Here is a 27,876-nt window from a genome sequence, read left to right on the forward strand (position 1 = left end):
CCCAGCCGAGGTATGGAATTTTATCCTCAATATAATTTGAGAATTTGACCACAGTAATAGTAGTAGCCTAGTGCTGGAGTAAAAGGACTTTTTAGTCCTATTGGGAGCAGTTTAAATAAGCACTATTATTATTATTATTATCCGCATAATTACCGACTCGTAAAAACCCCTGACACGAGTAGAAAGAAAATGGAATTTGGGGTTTTAAAATTTCCAAAAGAGCCGCAGGTAGCTAATAGGTTCACATTCACAAACAGCAGGAAAAGAGGTCATCAAGAATCAAGAACCAACGAGAGAGAGAGAGAGAGAGAGAGAGAGAACTGACAGGAAGAAACCGCTGTAACTTCTAAAAAATATAACAAGAGGAAATACAAAGAGGGTTGGGGGGAAAAACTAATCTCCTATTTTGAATAAACATTAATGTTATAAAAATAAAACAAATAAAAACCCAACTTCACCTAGTAATGCAAAAAGTATTCACATTCTTACCAAGAGGTATTTCCTGTTTATCAGCAGACGAAGAAAAACAACTATCTAAACCCCAAGTAATATCTTGCTTGTACAAAAATCCAACTTCACCTAGTATAATGCAAAAAATATTCACATTCTTACCAAGAGGTATTTCCTGTTTATCAGCAGACGAAGAAAAACAACTATCTAAACCCCAAGTAATATCTTGCTTGTACTTATTCTTACTTGTTTACAATTTATTTGTTTTGATGATCTAATAAAAAATCTGCTTGATAAAAAAAAAAGTTGGCGCTAGTATTAAAATTTCATATTGCCGAGAGCTATGAACCTAATAAATGTAACACCCGATAGTCGTGTCATGGCAAACGAGTATATTTATGAGAGTGAACCTCAAATTATTCAACCTATTTTTGACTTAAGACAAAATAAATTCTAAATGAACCACTAAAATTCTTACCCTATTCCATTAAGCGAAGAACACTCAGTTACATGAGATTCGGATATAGACCATCCGGAGATGTCCTACACCCGTTACTCCATTAATATTTGGATTTTAGGCGAACTTGTAAATGTCACTTTTAATGAGGCTTCTAAAATGGTTTAATAGAACTCACCTACCTATACCTCTCTCCGAAATAGAACTTGAACCTTGGAACATGGGTGCTCACAAAGGCCTTATATGTAATTTAATGAGAAAATGCAATTTATGTTTTCTAAATGAACCACTAAAATTCTTACCCTATTCCATTAAGAGAAGAACACTCAGTTACATGAGATTCGGATATAGACCATCCGGAGATGTCCTACACCCGTTACTCCATTAATATTTGGATTTTAGGCGAACTTGTAAATGTCACTTTTAATGAGGCTTCTAAAATGGTTTAATAGAACTCACCTACCTATACCTCTCTCCGAAATAGAACTTGAACCTTGGAACATGGGTGCTCACAAAGGCCTTATATGTAATTTAATGAGAAAATGCAATTTATGTTTTGAACATTTCTGTCAAATTTCATCAACATCGTACAAACCGTTCAAGTCGAGTTACCTTTGTATCCAAAATCTTCGATTATTAACTCGATAACGTAAGGCACCCAGGCCTCAGAAGTTGGAGTTTATGCAAAATCCAAGATTTCCCATAGTTGAATGCCTATAATATATAATAGGTACCTGGAAATAATTAGAAATTCCCTAAAGGAATTTCATTAATGCATGATGTAATCAACGGTCTTATCTTACCATTCATTTTATTATACTCTTTACTTTAACGATCTCATCAAATCTCAATTGAAATTTATAAGGTTAGACGGTAGTTAAAGGTGTAATATCAACGATAATAAATATGAAGTTGTTTGTCCAATGTCTAGAGTTGACTTGAAAGAATCTTCATTCTGAATGTTTCAGTTTCAATGATTAATTAGCTCGATCCCCCCTTGAAGCCAATTGGCAAATGATTCGAAAATTAACAGAATACCTAAGCTGATGAATAGGTATGAATGAGAATGAGTCTACGTATGAATATTTGCGTTTAGAAACACAGATACAGCTCATACAGCATTGGTTTTGACCATCAATTATCCACTATTTATACTCAACATCTGTTTAACGTTTAACCTATGCTGGTCGATTTTCTTTATAATGATCATCACATCGCATCACCTTGATGAACCGTGGAATCAGCATGCTTTATTGATTTAAATAATATTTAGTCTAGCTAATTTAATGCCATAGCCAAAAGTTCGTCCAACCTTTGTGGCATCGAAATTCTGAATGTTTCAGTTTCAATGATTAATTAGCTCGATCCCCCCTTGAAGCCAATTGGCAAATGATTCGAAAATTAATAGAATACCTAAGCTAATGAATTAGGTATGAATGAGAATGAGTCTACGTATGAATATTTGCGTTTAGAAACACAGATACAGCTCATACAGCATAGGTTTTGACCATCAATTATCCACTATTTATACTCAACATCTGTTTAACCTATGCTGGTCGATTTTCTTTATAATGATCATCACATCGCATCACCTTGATAAACCGTGGAATCAGCATGCTTTATTGATTTAAATAATATTTAGTCTAGCTAATTTAATGCCATAGCCAAAAGTTCGTCCAACCTTTGTATATTATTACTACAGTCTCGTTATTTTGGGACACCTACGTTAGAGATGATCACTTTATTTTAGTCTCTTCATATGGTACCTCCTTGTTTAGTGTTTATTTATTTTGGGGATTATTACTTGACACTCTTCATTCTTATTCTGGGTACCATCAAATTTTATTTAGTAGTCTGAAAGCGCTTATTTTACTATGCTTTCTCATCAATTGTCGGGTTGCTTCCCATCACCTGATTTTGATTAATATTGATTTTCTCCTTAGCTCATCATAACTCAGCTAGACACTTTGGTATTATTTCTACTGTACTATATTTCGTACTGTCAGTCTATCACGGAAAACTGAAAGATGTTACATCTCGCGATTTTATGAAAACAAAACGGGATGAGATGAGTAAAAGTATTGTTCTTCTCTTCTCATTTCCTCAGAAACACCAAGAGGAACAAGAACTTTACAATTATTACCAGACCATAGAAAAAAGTATTTCTCTTCTCCATGAAACAAGGCACTAGGCCGCGGGTTCGATTCCCGCCCGGGGCGGATTTTATCCTGATGGGATACGCGATTTTGTGAAAATAAAACGGGATGAGATGAGTAAAAGTATATTGTTCTTCTCTTCTCATTTCCTCAGAAACACCAAGAGGAACAAGAACTTTACAATTATTACCAACCATAGAAAAAAGTATTTTCTCTTCTCCATGAAACAAGGCACTAGGCCGCGGGTTCGATTCCCGCCCGGGGCGGATTTTATCCTGATGGGATAATGTTCGTTCTCGGAACGGCTGGCTTTCTCCTATCCTCTCTCTTCGATTTCGGGACGATAAGACCATAGCAGTTATAGGTAGTTCCCTCTGTCAAACCTCTTAAAAAAAATCAATTCAGTAAAATTCATCACTCGTCTATAAAAAGATCTCAATGCCATCATTGACAATCAACAGGCTCCCTTCACAGGTCCCTTGGTGTCATTTTACTCAGCTCCTTTCATCCTCCTGGTCAAGTCATTCCACCTCGTCAGGTCACTTTACCTTCTACTGTTTAGGTCTGTATTATCTTCATCTTCATCGTCATCATCAATTTCCGAAAACTCCTTGCTACCCTGAGTGTCGATGGCAATGTACGATGCTGAAAATCCTTTGCCTACCACCGTGTCATCTGAGCGGAATCGAACCAGGAGTCCTTCACTTATTGAGATGATGTCCGTGGGATTCTGAAATCGATGAAAAGTTGCAATTGGATTAGTATCGTCAGTTTTTGCAAATATCTTACTTTTGTTTTTACAAAACCTTTAATATATTACTTCAAAAGCAATAGAAGATAAAGTTGTAAAATGTTGTTGTATTGATGAACCAAGTAAAAACCAAGGTCCATAAAAAATATTTATTTACCTAAATAGATTTCATTTACTTATCCCTCCGGTCTGTTAGGTAATCTCATGTTACAGTCACATCTTGGCATATCACCCCTAAAAAAGCAACCTCCGTGGCAGAGTTCGATTTTCGGCGGGATCGCAGTATTTCGGTTTGATGATAAAAAAAGCTCTGGCCTAGGCAGTCTGTCTCTTTCAACTGAAGAGGACAGATTACAGAGGGTTAACAGAAAAGATGTTTTAAGAATTGCAATTCATGATTATAACACTTCATGAGGAATAATCTTCACAATTATTATATTATTAACAACAAACAATTGAAATCATAATCATGCCTAGAGGTGCTGACTGCACAATGACACTTCATCAGTAAACACAGGTACACAAAGACATTTCTATGTAGAATTAACAAATCTTGAACAATGAACCTACGAAAGCAAAATTAAGTTCATGAATAATTACCTACGTAGGTACTTATGATATCTCGTTTTCCCCACTTTTCTTTCCTAGAAAATGAAGAGTATGTCAATGGCAAAGACGAACTTCAGAAAGCAAATGTGGAAACTATCGGAACTTACCAAATCTTACGCAATAATGTTACTATGGTATTTTAAACTCGGGAATGACCCGAACTTAAAAGTAAGTAATGCACCTATTGTGAAGGAACGTGGGATTTCTACCAATAATAAACCTAATTAGATAATACCATAGGAATCTTTAAATCTTAGCTCAGGTACTAATGACATATCTACCTAATTAGATAATGTCATAGGTGTGAGTTGTGTGGGCTTTGACGGACAATTGAAGAGGTGGATGGTGTCGTGTGCATGCACCTATTGTGAAGGAACGTGGGATTTCTACCAATAATAAACCTACTTAGATAATACCATAGGAATCTTTAAATCTTAGCTCAGGTACCAATGACATATCTACCTAATTAGATAATGTCATAGGTGTGAGTTGTGTGGGCTTTGACGGACAATTGAAGAGGTGGATGGTGTCGTGTGGCATTCATCAAACCCGGTTCCACCCGGTTTCCATCCTCGAAAAATCTCAGCTTAGACTCCGGTTTCTAACAAACCGTTTTTTTTTCTGGTTCTCAAAGACTACTACGTTTCCCACTTTTAACAAATTTCCTCTCTCTTCAAATGCAGGATCCTCAGGAAAGCTTGTTACCCGCAATCATACCGGGTGTGATAGGAGTGTTATAAGGGAAAGTAAAGAAATGGTTGTACCTAGGTGAACAATATAGCGTTCTCTCCATTTACCTACCTGTACATTATTGATATTGAATTGATAAAAGTTGGTAAACAAAAGGAAAACTAGCTTATTAGTTATTCAGTTTTTGGACCCCGAAATAATGCTTTCAGTAAATGGATCTCTGTTTTCGATGTTTTTGGATAATGATATGTGCAATGGTGCACATTAGTTTATCTTCTTACCAGTTTGATACGATGTCCCGGGGTCGTAGTGAAGTGCCAGATACACTCCCGCTTACTCGGATAATAGTCAGGATGGTTGGGCGTTTTAATAACACCATTGGGCGCCGTTATTTCATACTTGCAGCCGCCTTCCTTACAGTCATGACCGTTCTCTAGCAAGGTATAACCGTTGTGACAGGAACAGATGTAGGAGCCTATCGTGTTACGGCACTCGTGCTGACATCCACCATTGTTAGTCATGCACTCATCCTTGTCTGTGGAAGAGGGAGGTGATTAGACAATGTTGTAGTGAGAGACAGTGGATACTTTGATCATATTGGTCAGTAACGATATAAACGTCAAGGTAGCTCTAATCCCGATCAGTCTTAGTATTAGCATATTAGTAATTCACGGCTTTCGTGAAGACTCCTGAAAGTTCATGTAGTTAAGGAAGTATCTAAAACTGGATAAGTAGGTGTCTCGGTAAGCTGATAGGTAAAGAAAATATCTACCTGTAAAAAAGAAGGCAGAGAATCCACTTTTCTGTACAGAATTGTCCGAATGGAACTCAATGCGTAGAGCGTTGCCTTCAGATAGAATGACAGGCGGGAGTTTACTACCACAGAACACACCTTGACTTTTGAACGAATCGCCGATTTTGCTGAACACTGTGAGGGTGTCGTGTGGACTCTCATTGCAATTGTTACATTTATCTTCAATTCTTGGATCTAGGCGATTCATATAGTTGTTGTTGTTGTTGTTGTTGTTGTTGTTGTTGTTGTTGTTGTTGTTGTTGTTGTTGTTGTTGTTGTTGTAGTTGTTGTATAGTTTCTAGTTCACACCTATGGATCTATGGCTTAAGGCTTAAACCAATTGATGTGGCAAATTTCCTAGGACTACCAACTACAGAGGGGGTTTGATTCGTTTGACTTGGGCAATAGCTACTACTACAACAACAACAACAACAACAACAACAACAACATAATGTCATAGGTATCTGAGAATCTTCGTTAAGGGGCTGATACACAAGATCTATTCTATTCTATTATACCGTGATGTTTCTAGTTCACACCTATGGATCTATGGCTTAAACCAATTGATGTGGCAAATTTCCTAGGAATACCAACTACAGAGGGGGTTTGATCCGTTTGACTAATAGCTACTACTACTACAACAACATAATGTCATAGGTATCTGAGAATCTTCGTTAAGGGGCTGATACACAAGATCTATTCTATTCTATTATACCGTGATCATACTGCCATAGAGAATGAAACTTACCATTACTTCCAAACCATAGTCATAGTTCTCCTAACCTATTATACCGTGATCATACTGCCATAGAGAATGAAACTTACCATTACTTCCAAACCATAGTCATAGTTCTCCTAACTAATATTAAATCAAAACGTATGACATACACTAATAGAAAACGGTGATGAACCTTTTTCCGCAGACGCAACTTGTGCATCCCTCAGAATTCCGTCGGTCAAAACGTATGACATACACTAATAGAAAACGGTGATGAACCTTTTTCCACAGACGCAACTTGTGCATCCCTCAGAATTCCGTCGGTATGTTCGACCGATGTCAAGAGTACATTCCTGCTAACAATTCCTGGCCTCTTGAAAAAGATCCGCTGGTTCCAGATCCATCCTGGAATGTGACGTCATGTAGAAATGGATGGCATTATGAAATGGAAGATATACCTTACGCTTCCCTAGCAGTAGAAGTAAGACCAAAGTCCATGTTGGGGTACGAATACAGCATTAGAGGTGATATGTGCCCCTGGAGTAGAGAAAAGCTCAAGGCACATTTTTTTCAAGAAGGTTTTTTTTTATTTTTTTTTAAGAGGTTTGACAGAGGGAACTGTAACTGCTATGGTCTTATCGTCCCGAAATCGAAGAGAGAAGGAAGAGCTCACAAAGTCTTTAAACTAGTAGGGGCCCAAATAGAAGAACCAAGACCCAAGTCTATTGAAATTTCAAAGGTTAAAAAAAGAGAGAGGGAACTGTAACTACTAAGGTCCTATCGTCCCGAAAGCGAAGAGAGCAGAAAGACAGGATAGGAGAAAGCCAGCCGTTCCGAGAACGAACCTAATCTGTTTACGAGCGAGTAATGGATTTTTTTTTTTTAAGAGGTTTGACAGAGGGAACTGTAACTGCTATGGTCTTATCGTCCCGAAATCGAAGAGAGAAGGAAGACAGAAGGAAGAGGAGGAGGAGGGGAAGAAGGAGAAGAAAGAGGAAGAAGAGGAGAAGAAAGAGCGGAACGAAGAGTTAGATAGGAGGAGGAGAAGGAGAAGGAGGAGGGTATTAAAAAAAACTTGAAAAAAGTCATAAAAGCCATAAAAATAATTTAGGAAATGTCAGTGGTGTGTGTTTGTATAGGGGTGAAAGGTATCCGTCTCAAAGGAGCAAAATTCCCTTCTTAAAATAAAAATAAGTTTGATAGAGGGAACTGTAAGTGATGAGGTCTTATCGTCCATCTTTTGGTCAAGGTCGATGCAACGCTTGGCGGTATTTTGCCGCTTTTTGGCGGTTTTGGCGTAATTTATTATTATCTCGGGAACGGTATGAGCTAGAGACTTGAAATTTGGTATGTAGTCCACAAAAGTGACAAGTTTACAATAGGTGCTGCGGTTGGCGGTATTTTGGTCGATTTTTGGCGGTATTTTGGCGGTTTTCAGCTACATTGACTAAACGGTTAGAGATATTGTAAATGTAGCAATAGAAAAACACCCAAATAAGCATAATTTAATAGGATAAGGAAAGTCGTGTGATGTTCACACCAGATTTTTTTTTAGCTGGAGGTTGCTTCCTGAAGTTGTGTTTTCAAGAAATTGATGGACTAGGTATTCCATAGAAAACATTTCTCCATGACAATCAAAGTATTGAACATCCCTTGTTTCTTTCAGGACAACTGGGTCTGTGATGGAAGTTCCAACTTGGCCATCACTCGCTCCATTTTCTTCCTGGGTTCCCTTCTGGGTGGATTCATTCTCAGTTGGGTCGCGGACAGGTATGGTCGTATAACTGCTGTATTGGGGTCACACGTTGTTAGTTTCCTAGGAGTTGCTCTGACACCATTCTCCAAAGATGTGGTCCTGTTCTCCCTATCACGCTTCCTCACAGGTGTAGGTCACTTCAATGCGTTCATCTTCTACTATATTATCGGTAAGTTTTCAAGATGAACAAAAACTTTCCCAACAAAAGAATTTGCGTAGAAGCAAATTTGCTGGGTGTTAATTTTCAATTAGTAAAATCTCCGTTCTTGGCCATCCAAAATGAAAATCTTTTTTCATTGATTTCGTTGATTTTTTAGCCCGTAGTCTCATCCCGGAGGATCGAGTAAACTAGTTTATTCGATCGTGATTAAAGAAAATCAGTACCTATGTACCTACCTAATTTGTTTAATATTCAGTTTATTATTATTCTTGATTTGATTTTTCGATTTTACTTTCATGTAATGATTTAAAATCAAGACTAGAGCCCGTTCTCCTTTTATTCCCAATATAAGGTTCAAGTCACCCATCCCATCCATTTATTGGCCTTGCTCGGCGTAGCTTGGCATGGGTGACGCTAAAGCCGGTCTTAAAAGATCGGCTGAAGTGTTATCTAAAACTTTCTCGCTTTGAGTTCATAGGTCGTCGCGACAAATTTCGAGATCCGAGCTCATTTGTGTGAGAAAATGTGAAAAAAAAAAATCCCCAAAACCAGTTTTTTAGTCCGTCCTCCCTTCATTATTACAATAGTAATAAAAAGGTATAAGGGACGTATTGTATTCGCTTCGGTGTCGTCTGAGAAAGTTTTAGATAACCCTTCAGTCGATCATTTAAGACCGGTTTTAGCGTTATCTATGTTAAGCTACGCCGAGCAAGGCCAATAAATGGATGGGTGACTTGAACCTTATATTGGGAATAAAGGGAGAACGGGCTCTAGTCTTGATTTTAAATCATTACATGAAAGTAAAATCGAACAAGCTGGGCCCGTCCCTCCGGGAATTTTGAGTAAACTAGTTTATTCGATCGTGGTTAAAGAAAATCAGTACCTATGTACCTACCTAATTTGTTTAATATTCAGTTTATTATTATTCTTGATTTGATTTTTCGATTTTACTTTCATGTAATGATTTAAAATCAAGACTAGAGCCCGTTCTCCCTTTATTCCCAATATAAGGTTCAAGTCACCCATCCATTTATTGGCCTTGCTCGGCGTAGCTTAACATAGGTGACGCTAAAACCGGTCTTTCGACTAGGTTTGGATAAGTCCTTCTATGGGGACAGACTGACAGACAGACGACACCGAAGCAAATACAATAATCCGTCCCTTATACCTTTTTATTACTATTGTAATAATAAAGGAAGGACGGACTAAAAACATGTAGAAACGGATCAATAATGTACAAGTAGCATGAGACTGATCAGATCTAGACCGGGTTGGCCATAAAAAAATCGAATCCAATTAATTTACCTAACAAGTGTCTCTGTTTGTTTGATCAGTGCTGGAGTGCGTGGGACCCAAGTGGCGTACGTTTGCCATGACGTTTCCGTTCCTGATATTCTACACTGTGTCTGAAGTAGCTCTACCTTGGATAGCCTACTACTTAGCCGACTGGCAATGGATCTCAGTGATTACGATATTTCCTCTGATTGTTGGATTAATCGTAGCTATTTTCACACCCGAAAGTGCAAGGTAAATGAGAGTTACACTTTTTTTTCTTTTTCTTCTTCTTCTTCTTCTTCTTCTTCTTCTTCTTCTTCTTCTTCTTCTTCTGCTTAGGAACTTTCTACAGGAAAGGGTCCATCATATCATTTCCAATCACGGATGATCTACCCTGTATGCGAAATAAAAGACATTCTATAAGTTCCGTGTCCTCTACTCGTACTGATGCAAGTGAAGATGTTCCACCCATAGCCTATAGGAAATCCTCACTCAGTGTAGTGTATACCATACCAGATCTACTGCTCAAAGAAGACCCCAATGGTACGTAAATTGGTTTCTTTAGATAGGTAATGATTATGTTTGATGAACCAAGTAAAAACCAAGGTCCATAAAAAATATTTATTTACCTAAATGGATTTCATTTACTTATCCCTCCGGTCTGTTAGGTAATCTCATGTTACAGTCACATCTTGGCATATCACCCCTAAAAAAGCAACCTCCGTTTATAATAGGTGACTTGTAACTATTTTCTACTGGGAATTCAACTATCTCCTCACTTGCCATCACAAGGCACCAACGTGTTTCATTGTTTCTTTACCATTTTTTCTTAGATTCAAGTTCTCAAATTCTTGAATTTTGTACTCACCTTTGTCTCTGTTCATTTCAGATGGCAAATGGCAACAGGGAAAGTAGACAAGGCGGTTGTCACATTGAACAAAATAGAGAAAATCAATCGCTCACATGTGGATCCAAAACTCTACGTCCAACTGAAGGTAAGGTGTTAATTTTATATCTAACACTTCTAGAAATTGTTTATTGGATTTCGAATGGAGCTTATGACTGTCACATTAAATAGGAAATTGTCACCAAACTTAAAGATCCAGTTCACTTGTGGATCTTGAAGTGGTCTTTTATCCCTTTTTTTCTCTAAACATAATCATCCTCGAAATTAAATAGAAGGTAAAGATGATCTTTAAACACCATCATGCCAGATTTGATTACCAGTGCCTTTCTTTCCCCACAGGAAAGTTATTATCGCCAACACCCTCCACAACGAGGTGACTCCAGCTTCAAACTTGTCTTCCATATTCTGAAAACAGAAAACCTGAGGAGAAATGTTTTTGGTTGTGCTGTCGTTTGGTAAGTGAATATACATATGTAAATATTATGTACTTGAATAATGCTCGTCTTAGCAGGATGAGAATAGGCCACACGAGACTTACACTTACACACAGCTTCCTATTCGAGAGAACCACGCCCCCTCTATGTTCCTGTGGAGAGAACCTTACGGTCAAACATTTATTAGACTGCATCCGCCATGCACCTGTTCGTTCTTCCTTAAGCTGCAAGCCCTCCCTTCTTGATGAGCCTGAACTACCTACCATTCCAAAGTGACAAATGTAACTGGAATCCGCAATCTGACATTTGTAAACTTGTGGTACCTATTTGTTTAATGAAGAATGACAATTAGATAGAACATCCTGATTACCTAAATCAAATGAAGAACATACAACAAGTAGGAACAAACCAATCTAACCATTACATATTCAATCCAATTGTTTGAAGAAAAGAGAACAATTATTTTTATTATTACAATGGATTTTGATCAGTGCGCTAGTTCATATACCTACAGATGCAGGTGGTTACCGTACCTACGATAGATTTAAGATTGCAGGGAGCTATGTAGGAACACTAATGAAGAAAACGCCTTCTTCAACCGTACCTACGATAGATTTAAGATTGCAGGGAGCTATGTAGGAACACTAATGAAGAAAACGCCTTCTTCATGTTACAGGTCTCAACGAACTTTAGAATGTCAGAGGACATCAGTTGGATATGAAGTTTGATGTTGAATAATACCGAAATAAGATAAGGAGACCGAGCAACATTTAACCAAAATAGAAGACGAAACTCTGCACATCTGTCGGAATGGACAAATCGACCACGGATATCAAAATGGACGTCAAACCAAATCCCTTGACAGAAACCTGCTCTAATACTGACACTACAGACGGCAAGGAACCCAAAGAAATCTTTACTGAAGTCAAACTGACGAAATTATCAGGCTATGACGTGTCTAAGCGGCGGGAATCAAACACATCGGTAAAGTCAAGGAAATCTTCAATGTCTGCATCTTCACGGCGTGGTTCTAGGATAGACACGGATGATGATGAGTTCGATGAGAATGGACTGCCTCATATACCCAATATCACCTACAGGTAACTCATAACATGATATTGGCCATATTATATGAGTTCGATGAGAATGGACTGCCTCATATACCCAATATCACCTACAGGTAACTCATAACATGATATTGGCCATATTATACCCATCATCACTTCTTCATTTCGGAAACAGGAAGTATACAGGAATCTTGCTTTTGTGCTTAGTTCCAAAAAAGAGACCTCTTACTAGTGACAATCTGATCGAATAATCTAAATCTTCCCCTCTCATTTGACTTTCTACGAAAAATTAAAAAAAAGAAATAATAATGCCCGTCACTCTTGCTCAGACGCGAGACAGTCTGACAGACCTAGGTCTCGAGCTTTTTCCGCCACACACAAGAAAACCGTCCGATAGACCTAGGTGTGTGGGACCGAGGGTTGTCAGACGGTCTGAGAGTGAGTAGCGGGCATAAGATAAACATGGTAAATACTGTTTGCCTTAACCCATAGAAAGCATATACACATGTCCAATAAATTAGCATGTACCTGCAATAAGATTATTTAAAATAAATACAATAAGATTCTCAATTTGATACAAATGTCCAGATTCTAATGTATTGCACGATGTTTTTGATTCCAGGGCGTCCCTTTGGTTCGTGTATCATGGATTAATGCGTAATCCGAGATATTTCGGTTTCGGTCCCTTCACAACGGCATCTCTCCTTGCGTTGACGATGTTTCCTGCTTGTCTGCTCATTATTCTGACGTCAGATGTGTTTGGAAGAAAATGGCTAACGATTGCATCTCTATTCTTTAGTGCCTTGACTTTGCTTCTAAGCACGATCGATCCAGGTAGAGAATTTTGGCTTTGGCTGTTGGATCGTAGACGTAAATTAAAGGGAAATAGTGAAAAGATCTCAAACACACCACGACGTGCTCCATATCATAACGTTACCTATTTATTTTACTTAGGTAGGTACCTACTTTCTCACGTTGTTTCATCATAAATAAAATTCATGAATACTAATTATTATTTTTCTGACTTCATTCCAGGCTTGTTGTCTTCCATTTTGGCAGTTATTGGACGATTCCTCATGAACTTTGGTCACATTATCACCTTGCAATACTCGGCTGAGATTATACCAACCGTGGTCAGAGGTCAAGGGCTGAATCTGATCCATGTGTTGGGATGTATAGCCTCCATTGTGGCTAACTTTGTAGTCCAAATGGTAAGTGGTTTATTTCGAAAGCTTTTCACATAACCAAAAAAACTTTCCACATAACCAAATCATCCCAACCCCGCTAGAATTCGGATCACACAACCCCGACATGATCCTGGGATTGGTAGAGCAGATTCTATCCGGGTAAAAACGAGATTGCAGTATCCTTGGATTCATCAAACCCGGTTCTACCCGGTTTCCATCCTCGAAAAATCTCAGCTTAGACTCCGGTTTCTAACAAACCGTTTTTACATAACCAAATCATCCCAACCCCGCTAAAATTCGGATCACACAACCCCGACATAATCCTGGGATTGGTAGAGCAGATTCTATCCGGGTAAAAACGAGATTGCAGTACCTATCCTTGGATTCATCAAACCCGGTTCTACCCGGTTTCCATCCTCGAAAAATCTCAGCTTAGACTCCGGTTTCTAACAAACTGTTTTTTTTTTCTGGTTCTCAAAGACTACTACGTTTCGCACTTTTAACAAATTTCCTCTCTCTTCAAATGCAGGATCCTCAGGAAAGCTTGTTACCCGCAATCATAGAAAGCTTTCCACATAACCAAATCATCCCAACCCCGCTAGAATTCGGATCACACAACCCCGACATAATCCTGGGATTGGTAGAGCAGATTCTATCCGGGTAAAAACGAGATTGCAGTATCCTTAGATTCATCAAACCCGGTTCTACCCGGTTTCCATCCTCGAAAAATCTCAGCTTAGACTCCGGTTTCTAACAAACCGTTTTTTTTTCTGGTTTTCAAAGACTACTACGTTTCGCACTTTTAACAAATTTCCTCTCTCTTCAAATGCAGGATCCTCAGGAAAGCTTGTTACCCGCAATCATACCGGGTGTGATAGGAGTGTTCGGTGCACTGGTTTGTATCCTACTACCAGAAACACTTGGCAAACCTCTGCCGGAAACTCTGGAAGAAGGAGGAAACATGAAAGAGGACAACTTGTTCGATGTGATATGCTGTGATACGCAAGATGATTATGATTGAGTATGAACACTGAAGAGGATTGCAATTTATTTAGTGCTGTTACCATTACAATTTACTGTCATATTCCATTGAAAGACAAATCCCAAGATCACAAAGGTCGAGTTAACGTGTATTTCTTTTTGGGAAATTTTCGGAAACAGAACCGGTTCCATCTTGAATATCCTATACCTATAGTTTAGTACAGGCGCCAGTTTCCAAAAGGGAATCGGTTCCGTTTTCGAAAGTTTCCCGAATGGAAATTGTCACCCTCATGTTCATAGTGTTACTAAGTTTGAATCGGAGTCCTACATTCGAATCAGAATCACTCTACAGACGCTCAGTTGAACTTTCGATGGACGTAATAATGGATACTGATAATGTTGTAAAAAAGGTTCTGATTTAATTTGTTAGATATTAATCTAGTTTTATACACCTATAATATTCAATATTCATGTTTAGTTTAGGTCTTTTGTCAAGTGATATATTGATTTATGATAATACGCCTTACGTGCCAATATTAAAAATAGATCATGTTTAGTTTAGGTCTTTTGTCAAGTGATATATTGATTTATGATAATACGCCTTACGTGCCAATATTAAAAATAGATAAGCTACCTATAGCTAGTATTATATTATATTTATTTATTCCCGAATACTCCAAACACAGTCTTATTTTGTTTTTCTTATGCAAGTAGGTAGGAATTGAAAGCTTGAAACCAGTTGATTGTCCCTTTGGTTTGGTAGTATTGACCTCGCATTCTGACTTGGCCGGGTGGAGCACCACCGCCAGTGCGTTATGTTTCGCCTATCTACATATTATCATATCTATGTATATTTTATAACATAATAGTATTTCAAGTCCATACTCGGTAGGTATCTGTAATGCCTATATTATTATGTAAATTGAAAAAAAAAAAAATCCAAAAACATAACATAATCCTATTTCAAGTCCATACTCGGTAGGTATCTGTAATGCCTATATTATTATGTAAATTGAAAAAAAAAAAAATCCAAAAACATTGAGGTAAACCGTTTATTTTATTTTAATCAAAGAGGTAAGACAATGGTATCTAGATGTTGTAACAAAAAATAGTTGAAAAAAAGTCCGATAGGAAGATAAAAATCTCAAGAATAGAAGTAAAAGAGTATAATAAAAATTAAAACTACCCGGATAGGATATGGAAGATACATAATTATACTTAATCAAATTAAATCAAATATCAAACTGGAAATTTGTTACTAAGTAAAAAATATAATTATAAATAACACAGTTACCTACGTATGATATCGAAAACATTTCAAATATGTGGGTTACTTAAATTTAAATATGTATAGTCTATGTACAACATTTTGAACCGGTCCAATATGGTTGGGTCTTAGTAAAGAAAAGGAAAAAAAAATGGTTTCTAACGCTTGAAAATTGGAATACGTAACTACTTTTTCGAATCCAAAAGTATGTACCAATTTTATGACGGTAATTCGAAAAGAAACAATAATTCTAATGTCTCAAATGGGTAGGTACCTAAATGACATAGCTTGTATTGACATGTCATGAAAATTCGACATCCATCACTTATGCTTATGACTATTTAGGTGAGTATAAATTTATTCAGTACTAATTTGGCAGAGCAATAAATCTAATATTTATCCAATTTGTACAACAAAAAATATTTACAAATAAAAATGTCTTTGTAAAAACCAACAAAAAGGTAAATTTATTTGAAACTCTGAAGTCTTCCACTTCTCATTACGATGATGACCATTCATAAGGGTTCGTGCAGTCTTATTTAAAATTCCAATTGTCAAATACTCTGAAGTCTTCCACTTCTCATTACGATGATGACCATTCATAAGGGTTCGTGCAGTCTTATTTAAGGTTGTAGTCAGCCGCTGGGCCCCAAGCAGTGATAACTTGATAAGGCACATTCGGCCCTGAAGGTAGAAAACTTGTTGCCGCTGGGCCCCAAGCAGTGATAACTTGATAAGGCACATTCGGCCCTGAAGGTAGAAAACTTTTTTGGTTGAAATTGAAAGCTGGAAGACTTAATAAAAGGTAACAATGGTGTAAAAAACTCTTACAAGACTCGAGTTGGTAAAGTAGGCACCTCGTAGAACTGGATAGGTACTTAACTTCAAAAAGACTGTGATCCGATTCCTTAAGAAGACAAAAAAGCTCCTATTGGAAAACCCAATAAAATATTGGTAATAGGTGAGTTCGTTCAGTGAGGAATAGAACCAAAGTCCTAACGCACAACCATTAACTGGTGCATGACACAGCGGTGACGTGTGATGATCAGCCTGACATCATAATCCGTGGATCTACAAAATTCCTTAAGAAAACAGAAAAGCTCCTATTGGAAAACCCAATAAAATATTGGTAATAGGTGAGTTCATTCAGTGAGGAATAGAACTAAAGTCCTAACGCACAACCATTAACTGGTGCATGACACAGCGGTGACGTGTGATGATCAGCCTGACATCATAATCCGTGGATCTACAAAGCGCTAAACTTCGTCCGGAGATAATACACTAGAACCCCGATTTTACGAAACTCATATTTTGTCCTCGTAATTTGAAAATTCAACCAAAGTAAACCTAAAGTTTACTTGATAAAATAAAGACGATCTCATTTGAGCAGGTATGAAGAATAACAAAGTAAAATTAGCACGATCCAGGGATGGAAAAAAAAGTATAAATACGTAAGTTTTATCATTTCACCTCTAGCTTTAACACTTACCCACACAGATTTTCCCGTCCGAATGAAGTTCATATCCAATCTTACAGGAACACTCGTAACCACCCAATATGTTCTTACAGGTATGTTCACACCCATGATCTTCTAATGCACACTCGTCAAACTCTGGAATAAAAAAAAATGCTTAAGATAAGAGAAGGAAGGTACTTACGGACTATTTAAGATAAGAGAATTTAAGATAAGAGAAGGAAGGTACTTACGGACATTAACCTATTTTTCCTTTTGTTACCCAAAGTTACAATTCTCGGAAAAAAAAAATGCTTAATTTAAGATAAGAGAAGGAAGGTGCTTACGGACATTAACCTATTTTTCCTTTTGTTACCCAAAGTTACAATTCTCGGAAGAATCTATCGCAAGTTCCTGTTAAGGTAAGGCCGGATTTAGAGCCAAGCGGAATACGCTTTGAATTTCAGCAGAAAAAAAAAGAAAAAAAAAAGGAAAACACCATCTGTAAGATAAGTTCTAACGAACTGAGTGTACCTCTTTGGTGATCTGACACTTTCTAACTCTTTAGCACTGTGAGGTTGTCGTATTCACATGAGGACTGGAACAGCTGTAAATGAGAGATGATACATGGGAATATAGGAATTGATTTGATTCCATTTGATCTTAAAAATGGTCTCCCTTAGAGAGTACATAGTTTTACGAAAGATTACTGCTGAATTAGCTATTCACTCACCATAACCAACAATTCACACAAGCAATTCCTCCTGGTATATTCCATTTGTCAAACGTTAGCCCTAAACTTGGCAGAGATTTTTTTCATCTTGGCAGAGATCAATTCTTTATGTGAGTCTTGAGTAATTTGTGTGAACATCACGAGGTTCAATTTTATACAGAATTGTTCATCAGAAAGTTTACTAGAGGTTCCTTTTTGTTACATCCAAAAATACTGACTTGGTTCGTCTACAGACACCATTAGAGTGTGAAAAGCGTCGCGATTAGAATGTATCCAAAAGGATTGAAGATACTACTGATCAAATTTTGTAATGTAAAGCCCACACTTACGTTGTTCCCTTCAATATCGAAGTGGGTAAAGTTTAGTGATATCCTATACTGAGGAAGCGCTAAACTTCGTCCGGAGATAATACACTAGAACCCCGATTTGACGAACCTCGGTTATATGAACTCGAAAATCCGAGCTTTTTTTTTATTTTTTACTCGAAAATCAGATTTTTTTTTTTGATAATGCGAACGAAAATTTCCCATTTTTTATTTAAACCCTCACAGAAATTGTAAACAATAATGCTAATTCGAACAAATTTTGTCCATTATTATGTTACTAAGAGGACGCAAAAATCAATGAATAAGCCTTTTCTGTCGAAATTTCGCCATGTTTTCTCTGTTTTCTTATGCATCCCCGATTTTATGAACTTTTATATGGAACCCCGATTTTATGAACTACCCTTGGTCCCAATCATACGAAACTCGGTTATATGAACTCGAAAATCCGAGCTTTTTTTTATTTTTTACTCGAAAATCAGATTTTTTTTTGATAATGCGAACGAAAATTTCCCTTTTTTTTATTTAAAACCTCACAGAAATTGTAAACAATAATGCTAATTCGAACAAATTTTTCCCTTTTAGTAACATAATATGTTACTAAGAGGACACAAAAATCAATTAACAAGCCTTTTCTGTCGAAATTTTGTCATGTTTTCTCTGTTTTCTTATGCATCCCCGATTTTATGAACTTTTATATGGAACCCCGATTTTATGAACTACCCTTGGTCCCAATCAGCTCATAAAATCGGGATTCTACTGTACTATATTTCGTACTGTCAGTCTATCACGGAAAACTGAAAGATGTTACATCTCGCGATTTTATGAAAATAAAACGGGATGAGATGAGTAAAAGTATATTGTTCTTCTCTTCTCATTTCCTCAGAAACTCCAAGAGGAACAAAAACTTTACAATTATTTGCGATTTTATGAAAACAAAACGGGATGAGATGAGTAAAAGTATATTGTTCTTCTCTTCTCATTTCCTCAGAAACTCCAAGAGGAACAAAAACTTTACAATTATTACCAGACCATAGAAAAAAGTATTTCTCTTCTCCATGAAACAAGGCACTAGGCCGCAGGCTCGATTCCCGCCCGGGGCGGATTTTATCCTGATGGGATAATGTTCGTTCTCGGAACGGCTGGCTTTCTCCTATCCTGTATTCCTTCTCTCTTGATTTTGGGACGATAAGACCATAGCAGTTACAGTTCCCTCTGTCAAACCTCTTAACAAAAAAATACATGTGTTTTTTTTTTTTATCCTGATGGGATAATGTTCGTTCTCGGAACGGCTGGCTTTCTCCTATCCTGTCTTCCTTCTCTCTTCGATTTCTCTAGCAGTCACAGTTCCCTCTGTCAAACCTCTTTAAAAAAAAACTTGATATTTGCATTCGCTTAAAAAAGTACAGTTACGGAACGGCTGGCTTTCTCCTATCCTGTCTTCCTTCTCTCTTCGATTTCGGGACGATAAGACCATAGCAGTTACAGTTCCCCCTGGCTTTCTCCTATCCTGTCTTCCTTCTCTCTTCGATTTCGGGACGATAAGACCATAGCAGTTACAGTTCCCTCTGTGTTCCTATCCTGTCTTCCTTCTCTCTTCGATTTCGGGACGATAAGACCATAGCAGTTACAGTTCCCTCTGTCGGCAGGCTTTCTCCTATCCTGTCTTCCTTCTCTCTTCGATTTCGGGACGATAACTAGCAGTTACAGTTCCCTCTGCTTTCTTCCACCTGGCTTCCTTCTCTCTTCGATTTCGGGACGATAAGACCATAGCAGTTACAGTTCCCTCTGTCAAACCTCTTTAAAATGGTTCGATTCCCGCCCGGGGCGGATTTTATCCTGATGGGATAATGTTCGTTCTCGGAACGGCTGGCTTTCTCCTATCCCTCTCTCTTCGATTTCGGGACGATAAGACCATAGCAGTTATAGGTAGTTCCCTCTGTCAAACCTCTTAAAAAAAATCAATTCAGTAAAATTCATCACTCGTCTATAAAAAGATCTCAATGCCATCATTGACAATCAACAGGCTCCCTTCACAGGTCCCTTGGTGTCATTTTACTCAGCTCCTTTCATCCTCCTGAATTCAGTAAAATTCATCACTCGTCTATAAAAAGATATCAATGCCATCATTGACAATCAACAGGCTCCCTTCACAGGTCCCTTGGTGTCATTTTACTCAGCTCCTTTCATCCTCCTGGTCAAGTCAATGAGAAAAGCATAAGCAATTGAAGAAGCTAGCGTGGTTAGTAAGGAAAAAATAGGGAAAGACAAGATTGAAGAAGAAAAGATGAAGGATAAGTGGATAAGAAACGATCATTTAAGATTTGAAAAGACCGAGACGTACAGATGGCAGCTACTCGTACAGCCATACCTACATACAAAGTGTTCATTCTGACATACAAAATATCCCACAGAATTGAAAAGGATCTCCAAGCACACAACATAAACAAATATATACAATACACACACTTCACCAGTAATATACACAGATTTCATGGCGAAGGAACAAAAACAAAAGCAAAACGTATCAATGTATATCTTGAGAATATAGAAGAAAATAAGAGTAGAGAGGGAAGTAGGGAGGAGATTATAAGGAAACAGGGGGTTATGTGGAAAGGAAACAGAATGAAATTGAAGGAAAAAGAGACGAGAGAAGGGAAATTTCGAAGGAAGAAAAAGATAGAACCTTTTCATCTCTCATATTCTCCTAAAGGAAAAACTCGGATTCATAATAAAATTTATTATGAAATAAACAAAACAATAATAATAAAAAGTAAAAAACTTCTAGTTATTATTTTTTATCAGGTGAAGGTGGAGAAAGCTGAAGGCTAGACGAGGTGCATTTCCTCATATGTAATACAGGGTGCTATCACTGTCTATGCCATGCCAAGGTAGGACATAACCAAATAGGTAACTCACACTTCCAACTAGCAACTGGAATTGAGAATGTAAGAAAATTAAGAGGAGGAAAGGTGCACATTAGGTGGTAAGATAAACAGGTAGATAGTAGGTACGTATTTCGGTACTAATAGGTAATTAGAAGAAGGAAGAAGGTAACAACCAAATACGCAAACAATAAAAAAAAAATCCAAGTTCTTATATCTCTTTACAATGTTCCGTTCTTAGGATAAAGTTAGCTTAGCTCAATGAATGAACTTTTTTCAAAATTTTCGTACCTAATTTGTTTTTTTTTCCCCTTCTTCTTCTTCTTTTTCTTTTCAATTTGAGACGTAAAGATAATGTTGTAGGTACAATGATACCTACCTACGTGACTTAAAGCTTTCCACACCCTTGTTAAATATCACACAGAAACCTATTTAGTCTAACTTTTAACGACAGAAGAAAGCCGTAACTTGCTGTCGTCTATTAATAAGAACTGACTACCTATTCCATTTGAACTTGCAATAACTAATGTAAGAAATACCTCACAGCCTTTTCTCTAATGTAAGAAGTAGCAACATGTGATATTGAAATAAGAAATCGCGGTTGTCATTAAAAGCTTTTTTAAAAGGAAAAACAAAGTGAATTAGCGTCGATTGATGTAAAAAGAAATCTATTTAGATACCTAGTTGTACTTATTCAGAACACTAAAGTTCTATTTGCCTCTTTTTTTACTTTTTAGATAACACTTTGAAGTCGATTATTTTCAGGTTTTAGTTTAATAGGATTAAACTTTGTATTGATAGATAATAATAGCTATAGATGAAGTGTACAGAGATCCTGGATTAATTTAATCCCCAGATAATCCCATCGCACTACACCGTTTTCATCATAAATTTCAAATCCCGGTATAATTTTAATCTACTTGAGACGAGTGTATGAAACAAAAGTTTAGACTTGGTAAAGCCCCATCGCACTACACCGTTTTCATCATAAATTTCAAATCCCGGTATAATTTTAATCTACTTGAGACGAGTGTATGAAACAAAAGTTTATACAGACAAACAAACACACATAGTATTACAAATGTATATCAAAATCTGCACCTGAATAATAAGTAGGTGTATGTTTTCTCTATTAGAATTAAAAACAAACAAGTAATACGAGAAAACTCATGAAGTGAAAACAAAAGCTGCAAAAGTAGAACTTGAAACGCTTGTCATCACATCAGATCCGGTTTGTATATAAAGTCAGAGTTCAGATTGAATTTTTGTAGCCTCTCAACTAGTCTCAAGTGCCTTTTGGTATCTAGGATTGAATTAGAGGATAAGGGATAGGTGTGATGTGGTGTATGGTTGGTATTGTATCGTATTAGACATATTTCGCCGGTGAGGGCATCATCAGTAATGACTAGATACAAAGAAAAGGAGAATCAAGAAGAATACATGTGTAAGAATCTAATTTCTTTCACTTCACCAGTAATATACACAGATTTCATGGCGAAGTAACAAAAACAAAAGCAAAACGTATCAATGTATATCTTGAGAATATAGAAGAAAATAAGAGTAGAGAGGGAAGTAGGGAGGAGATTATAAGGAAACAGGGGGTTATGTGGAAAGGAAACAGAATGAAATTGAAGGAAAAAGAGACGAGAGAAGGGAAATTTCGAAGGAAGAAAAAGATAGAACCTTTTCATCTCTCATATTCTCCTAAAGGAAAAACTCGGATTCATAATAAAATTTATTATGAAATAAACAAAACAATAACAATAATAATAAAAAGTAAAAAGCTTCTAGTTATTATTTTTTATCAGGTGAAGGTGGAGAAAGCTGAAGGCTAGACGAGGTGCATTTCCTCATATGTAATACAGGGTGCTATCACTGTCTATGCCATGCCAAGGTAGGACATAACCAAATAGGTAACTCACACTTCCAACTAGCAACTGGAATTGAGAATGTAAGAAAATTAAGAGGAGGAAAGGTGCACATTAGGTGGTAAGATAAACAGGTAGATAGTAGGTACGTATTTCGGTACTAATAGGTAATTAGAAGAAGGTAACAACAAATACGCAAACAATAAAAATAAAAAAAATCCAAGTTCTTATATCTCTTTACAATGTTCCGTTCTTAGGATAAAGTTAGCTTAGCTCAATGAATGAACTTTTTTCAAAAGTAAGGGAAAGTAAAGAAATGGTCGTACCTAGGTGAACAATATAGCGTTCTCTCCATTTACCTACCTGTACATTATTGATATTGAATTGATAAAAATTGGTAAACAAAAGGAAAACTAGCTTATCAGTTAATCAGTTTTTGGACCCCGAAATAATGCTTTCAGTTAATGGATCTCTGTTTTCGATGTTTTTGGATAATGATATGTGCAATGGTGCACATTAGTTTATCTGCTTACCAGTTTGATACGATGTCCCGGGGTCGTAGTGAAGTGCCAGATACACTCCCGCTTACTCGGATAATAGTCAGGATGGTTGGGCGTCCAAGTTCTTATATCTCTTTACAATGTTCCGTTCTTAGGATAAAGTTAGCTTAGCTCAATGAATGAACTTTTTTCAAAATTTTCGTACCTAATTTGTTTTTTTTTTTCCCCCTTCTTCTTCTTCTTTTTCTTTTCAATTTGAGACGTAAAGATAATGTTGTAGGTACAATGATACCTACCTACGTGACTTAAAGCTTTCCACACCCTTGTTAAATATCACACAGAAACCTATTTAGTCTAACTTTTAACGACAGAAGAAAGCCGTAACTTGCTGTCGTCGTAGGTACGTATTTCGGTACTAATAGGTAATTAGAAGAAGGTAACAACAAATACGCAAACAATAAAAAAAAAATCCAAGTTCTTATATCTCTTTACAATGTTCCGTTCTTAGGATAAAGTTAGCTTAGCTCAATGAATGAACTTTTTTCAAAATTTTCGTACCTAATTTGTTTTTTTTTTTCCCCCTTCTTCTTCTTCTTTTTCTTTTCAATTTGAGACGTAAAGATAATGTTGTAGGTACAATGATACCTACCTACGTGACTTAAAGCTTTCCACACCCTTGTTAAATATCACACAGAAACCTATTTAGTCTAACTTTTAACGACAGAAGAAAGCCGTAACTTGCTGTCGTCTATTAATAAGAACTGACTACCTATTCCATTTGAACTTGCAATAACTAATGTAAGAAATACCTCACAGCCTTTTCTCTAATGTAAGAAGTAGCAACATGTGATATTGAAATAAGAAATCGCGGTTGTCATTAAAAGCTTTTTTAAAAGGAAAAACAAAGTGAATTAGCGTCGACTGATGTAAAAAGAAATCTATTTAGATACCTAGTTGTACTTATTCAGAACACTAAAGTTCTATTTGCCTCTTTTTTTACTTTTTAGATAAATCCTCCTGGTCAAGTCATTCCACCTCGTCAGGTCACTTTACCAGTTTACCTTCTACTGTTTAGGTCTGTATTATCTTCATCTTCATCGTCATCATCAATTTCCGAAAACTCCTTGCTACCCTGAGTGTCGATCAGGTCTGTATTATCTTCATCTTCATCGTCATCATCAATTTCCGAAAACTCCTTGCTACCCTGAGTGTCGATGGCAATGTACGATGCTGAAAATCCTTTGCCTACCACCGTGTCATCTGAGCGGAATCGAACCAGGAGTCCTTCACTTATTGAGATGATGTCCGTGGGATTCTGAAATCGATGGAAAGTTGCAATTGGGAAAGCTGATTATATCTCACCTATAAGTTTTGACTTGTGCCAGTAACCGTCCTTGATCTCCAGATAGTCACTGCGGCAGTTATCTGACTTGAATATATCCAGCTCTGTAATATTCAGCACAATTCTCTCCCCATGAGTTGCGGTAATTCTCCATTCACACCTTTCACCACTATCCGGCAAGATGGCGGCATTAGTAGGGTAGGAGGGGGAGGCAAATGAACCACTGCTCTCCTGGAATGTTCGGCCACATCCTGTAGGAAAGTGAGGAGGGGGAGGTTAGTGTTTCTGAAAGTAGGGGAACTGTTAGTGCCATCCTCAGTGCAGTAGTGATTAACGCGGTGGACTTGATTAGCAGAAGTTTATGTACACGTACCTAAGTATGAGAAAAGGGAAGAGGGGAAGGTTAGTGTTTCTGAGAGTAGGGGAAATGTTAGTGCCATCCTCAGTGCAGTAGTGATTAACGCGGTGGACTTGATTAGCAGAAGTTTATGTACACGTACCTAAGTATGAGAAAAGCATAAGCAATTGAAGAAGCTAGGCGTGGTTAGTAAAAAATAGGGAAAGACAAGATTGAAGAAGAAAAGATGAAGGATAAGTGGATAAGAAACGAGCATTTAAGATTTGAAAAGACCGAGACGTACAGATGGCAGCTACTCGTGAAGCCATACCTACATACAAAGTGTTCATTCTGACATACAAATATCCCACAGAATTGAAAAGGAGCTCCAAGCACACAACATAAACAAATATACAATACACAAACTTCACCAGTAATATACACAGATTTCATGGCGAAGGAACAAAAACAAAAGCAAAACGTATCAATGTATATCTTGAGAATATAGAAGAAAATAAGAGTAGAGAAGGAAGTAGGGAAGAGAACAGGAGATTTTATGGAAACAGGGGGTTATGTGGAAAGGAAACAGAATGAAATTGAAGGAAAAAGAGACGAGAGAAGGGAAATTTCGAAGGAAGAAAAAGATACAGTACAGTCATACCTAATACATACAAAGTGTTCATTCTGACATACAAATATCCCACAGAATTGAAAAGGAGCTCCAAGCACACAACATAAACAAATATACAATACTTGCAATTGGATTAGTATCGTCAGTTTTTGCAAATATCTTACTTTTGTTTTTACAAAACCTTTCATATATTACTTCAAAAGCAATAGAAGATAAAGTTGTAAAATGTTGTTGTGGGCACAATGTACACTTGGAGGCACTGTAGGGCACAGAAGGCACAATGTACTTACATAGGTAAGTTGTACCTATGTTCACTCATTCGATGAAAGTCTGCACCTGTAATACCCACATGTCTTTAGATTAGAAGACCTACAATTTAAATTATACCATCCTCTAGCACTGTACCTAGCTACCTAGTGACTAGTCTACGTCTACTGGACTGGCTCGACCAGGCTACGCAATTGGATTAGTATCGTCAGTTTTTGCAAATATCTTACTTTTGTTTTTACAAAACCTTTAATATATTACTTCAAAAGCAATAGAAGATAAAGTTGTAAAATGTTGTTGTGGGCACAATGTACACTTGTAGGCACTGTAGGGCACAGAAGGCACAATGTACATAGGTAAGTTGTACCTGTGTTCACCCATTCGATGAAAGTCTGCACCTGTAATACCCACATGTCTTTAGTTTAGAAAACCTACAATTTAAATTATACCATCCTCTAGCACTGTACCTAGCTACCTAGTGACTAGTCTACGTCTACTGGACTGGCTCGACCAGGCTGACCTACAATTTAAATTATACCATCCTCTAGCAGTCTAGCACTGTACCTAGCTACCTAGTGACTAGTCTACGTCTACTGGACTGGCTCGACCAGGCTGTCGATTACTTACCGTGGTACCACAGAAGCGGCCATACGAGGCCTGGGATACACTAGAGTCCAGACCACTATAAACCTCTACATAGTCATATTCACAATCCTTGTTACTCTCAATGTCAAATGTCAGGAATGTCAGATGAACATTCTTCCCTGGCTCTGCTTCTATTGTCCAATCACAGTCCATGGATTTCCCGTAGTTATCATGTCCATATCGTGCGTGTGAATAGAGGTGACGCTTGTAATCCTGCGCCTGCAGGTGTCCACCGCATACTGAAATAAGATGACAATCAGAAGACATAAGTATGAGTGTGAATATGGAGATTTATTCTTTACTTTATGTCCAGAAGAGATCACAACTTTAGGGACCATCACTGAACTACTGCAATTCTCAAGTCTGTAGATAGTTCTAAGAAGATTATTACTTTATGTCCAGAAGAGATCACAACTTTAGGGACCATCACTGAACTACTGCAATTCTCAAGTCTGTAGATAGTTCTAAGAAGATTAACTTTCGGCCCTGATGGCCTCCGGGGGTGAAAATGGATGTTTCAAAATTTTATTTTTGAGACTAAATTTCAATATGGATCAATAGTACAAATCACTAATCGATATGAATTTCCCATTTTTGGTGCTCCCCCTATTGGCGAGAGAACATGGAAAAATGAAAATTCCCTTGCTAATAGGGGGAGCACAAAAAATGGGAAATTCATATTGATTGGTGATTTGTTCTTCAAATAGGTCCCACTAATGATTCATATTGAAATACAGACCCAAAAATGAAATTTAGACTTTCGGCCCTGATGGCCTCCGGGGGTGAAAATGGATGTTTCAAAATATTATTTTTGAGACTAAATTTCAATATGGATCATTAGTACAAATCACTAATCGATATGAATTTCCCATTTTTGGTGCTCCCCCTATTGGCGAGAGAACATGGAAAAATGAAAATTTTAAAAGGCCATAACTCCGGCCCTGGTTGTCGGATCGAGCTCAAACTTTTACCAAAGTACTACGTTCTTTAAGACTTTTGATATGATGTATCACGAGTAGGGGGTTCCTATTTAAGATTTTAAAGTTGACCCCTCTAGGGCCGCCCCTGAGAGTGCCGAAAAATTCAGATCCCCTTAAAATAGGTTCCCCTTAAAAATAAAGATATACGTGTTTTAGGATTTTTCCGAATTCCAAACTGTTCTCGAGTTTTCAGGGGTGGCAACTTTTTTTAAACACCCTGTATGTTCAATACCTGGGGCCGCCCCTGAGAGTGC

The 27,876-nt window shown here is 37.3% G+C and overlaps 2 protein-coding genes across 3 annotated transcripts in view; one reads left to right on the top strand and one right to left on the bottom strand.

The window, feature by feature from the left end:
- Window positions 1-3,151: 3,151 nt before the first annotated feature.
- LOC103509488 (tolloid-like protein 1) overlaps window positions 3,152-27,876 on the bottom strand; it is a 45,076-nt gene continuing 20,351 nt past the window's right edge. The window contains exons 6-11 of the mRNA XM_008474112.3: window positions 24,783-25,013; window positions 24,489-24,680; window positions 17,148-17,270; window positions 5,886-6,101; window positions 5,395-5,648; window positions 3,152-3,793 (exon numbers count right to left, since the gene is read on the bottom strand). Of these exons, the coding sequence (XP_008472334.1) occupies window positions 3,608-3,793; window positions 5,395-5,648; window positions 5,886-6,101; window positions 17,148-17,270; window positions 24,489-24,680; window positions 24,783-25,013 (1,202 nt within the window). The 3' untranslated portion in view covers window positions 3,152-3,607. The remainder of the gene's footprint in view (window positions 3,794-5,394; window positions 5,649-5,885; window positions 6,102-17,147; window positions 17,271-24,488; window positions 24,681-24,782; window positions 25,014-27,876) is intronic.
- LOC103509473 (organic cation transporter protein-like) lies at window positions 6,897-15,313 on the top strand. 2 transcript variants are annotated; one of them, XR_003391597.1, is made up of 9 exons: window positions 6,897-7,105; window positions 8,291-8,549; window positions 9,875-10,067; window positions 10,705-10,810; window positions 11,062-11,177; window positions 12,846-13,057; window positions 13,259-13,434; window positions 14,243-14,874; window positions 14,954-15,313. XR_003391597.1 is itself a non-coding variant. In XM_008474096.2 (8 exons), the coding sequence occupies exons 1-8, from the start codon at window positions 6,950-6,952 to the stop codon at window positions 14,429-14,431; spliced, it is 1,407 nt and encodes a 468-aa protein (XP_008472318.1). In that variant the 5' UTR covers window positions 6,897-6,949; the 3' UTR covers window positions 14,432-14,877. The 2 variants fall into 2 exon arrangements, 1 of the variants encoding a protein (XP_008472318.1); XM_008474096.2 differs by lacking the exon at window positions 14,954-15,313 and having other exon boundaries at window positions 14,243-14,877.

Source organism: Diaphorina citri, unplaced genomic scaffold (genome assembly GCF_000475195.1).
Source record: "Diaphorina citri unplaced genomic scaffold, Diaci psyllid genome assembly version 1.1 scaffold502, whole genome shotgun sequence".
Taxonomy (NCBI): Eukaryota; Metazoa; Arthropoda; class Insecta; order Hemiptera; family Psyllidae; genus Diaphorina; species Diaphorina citri.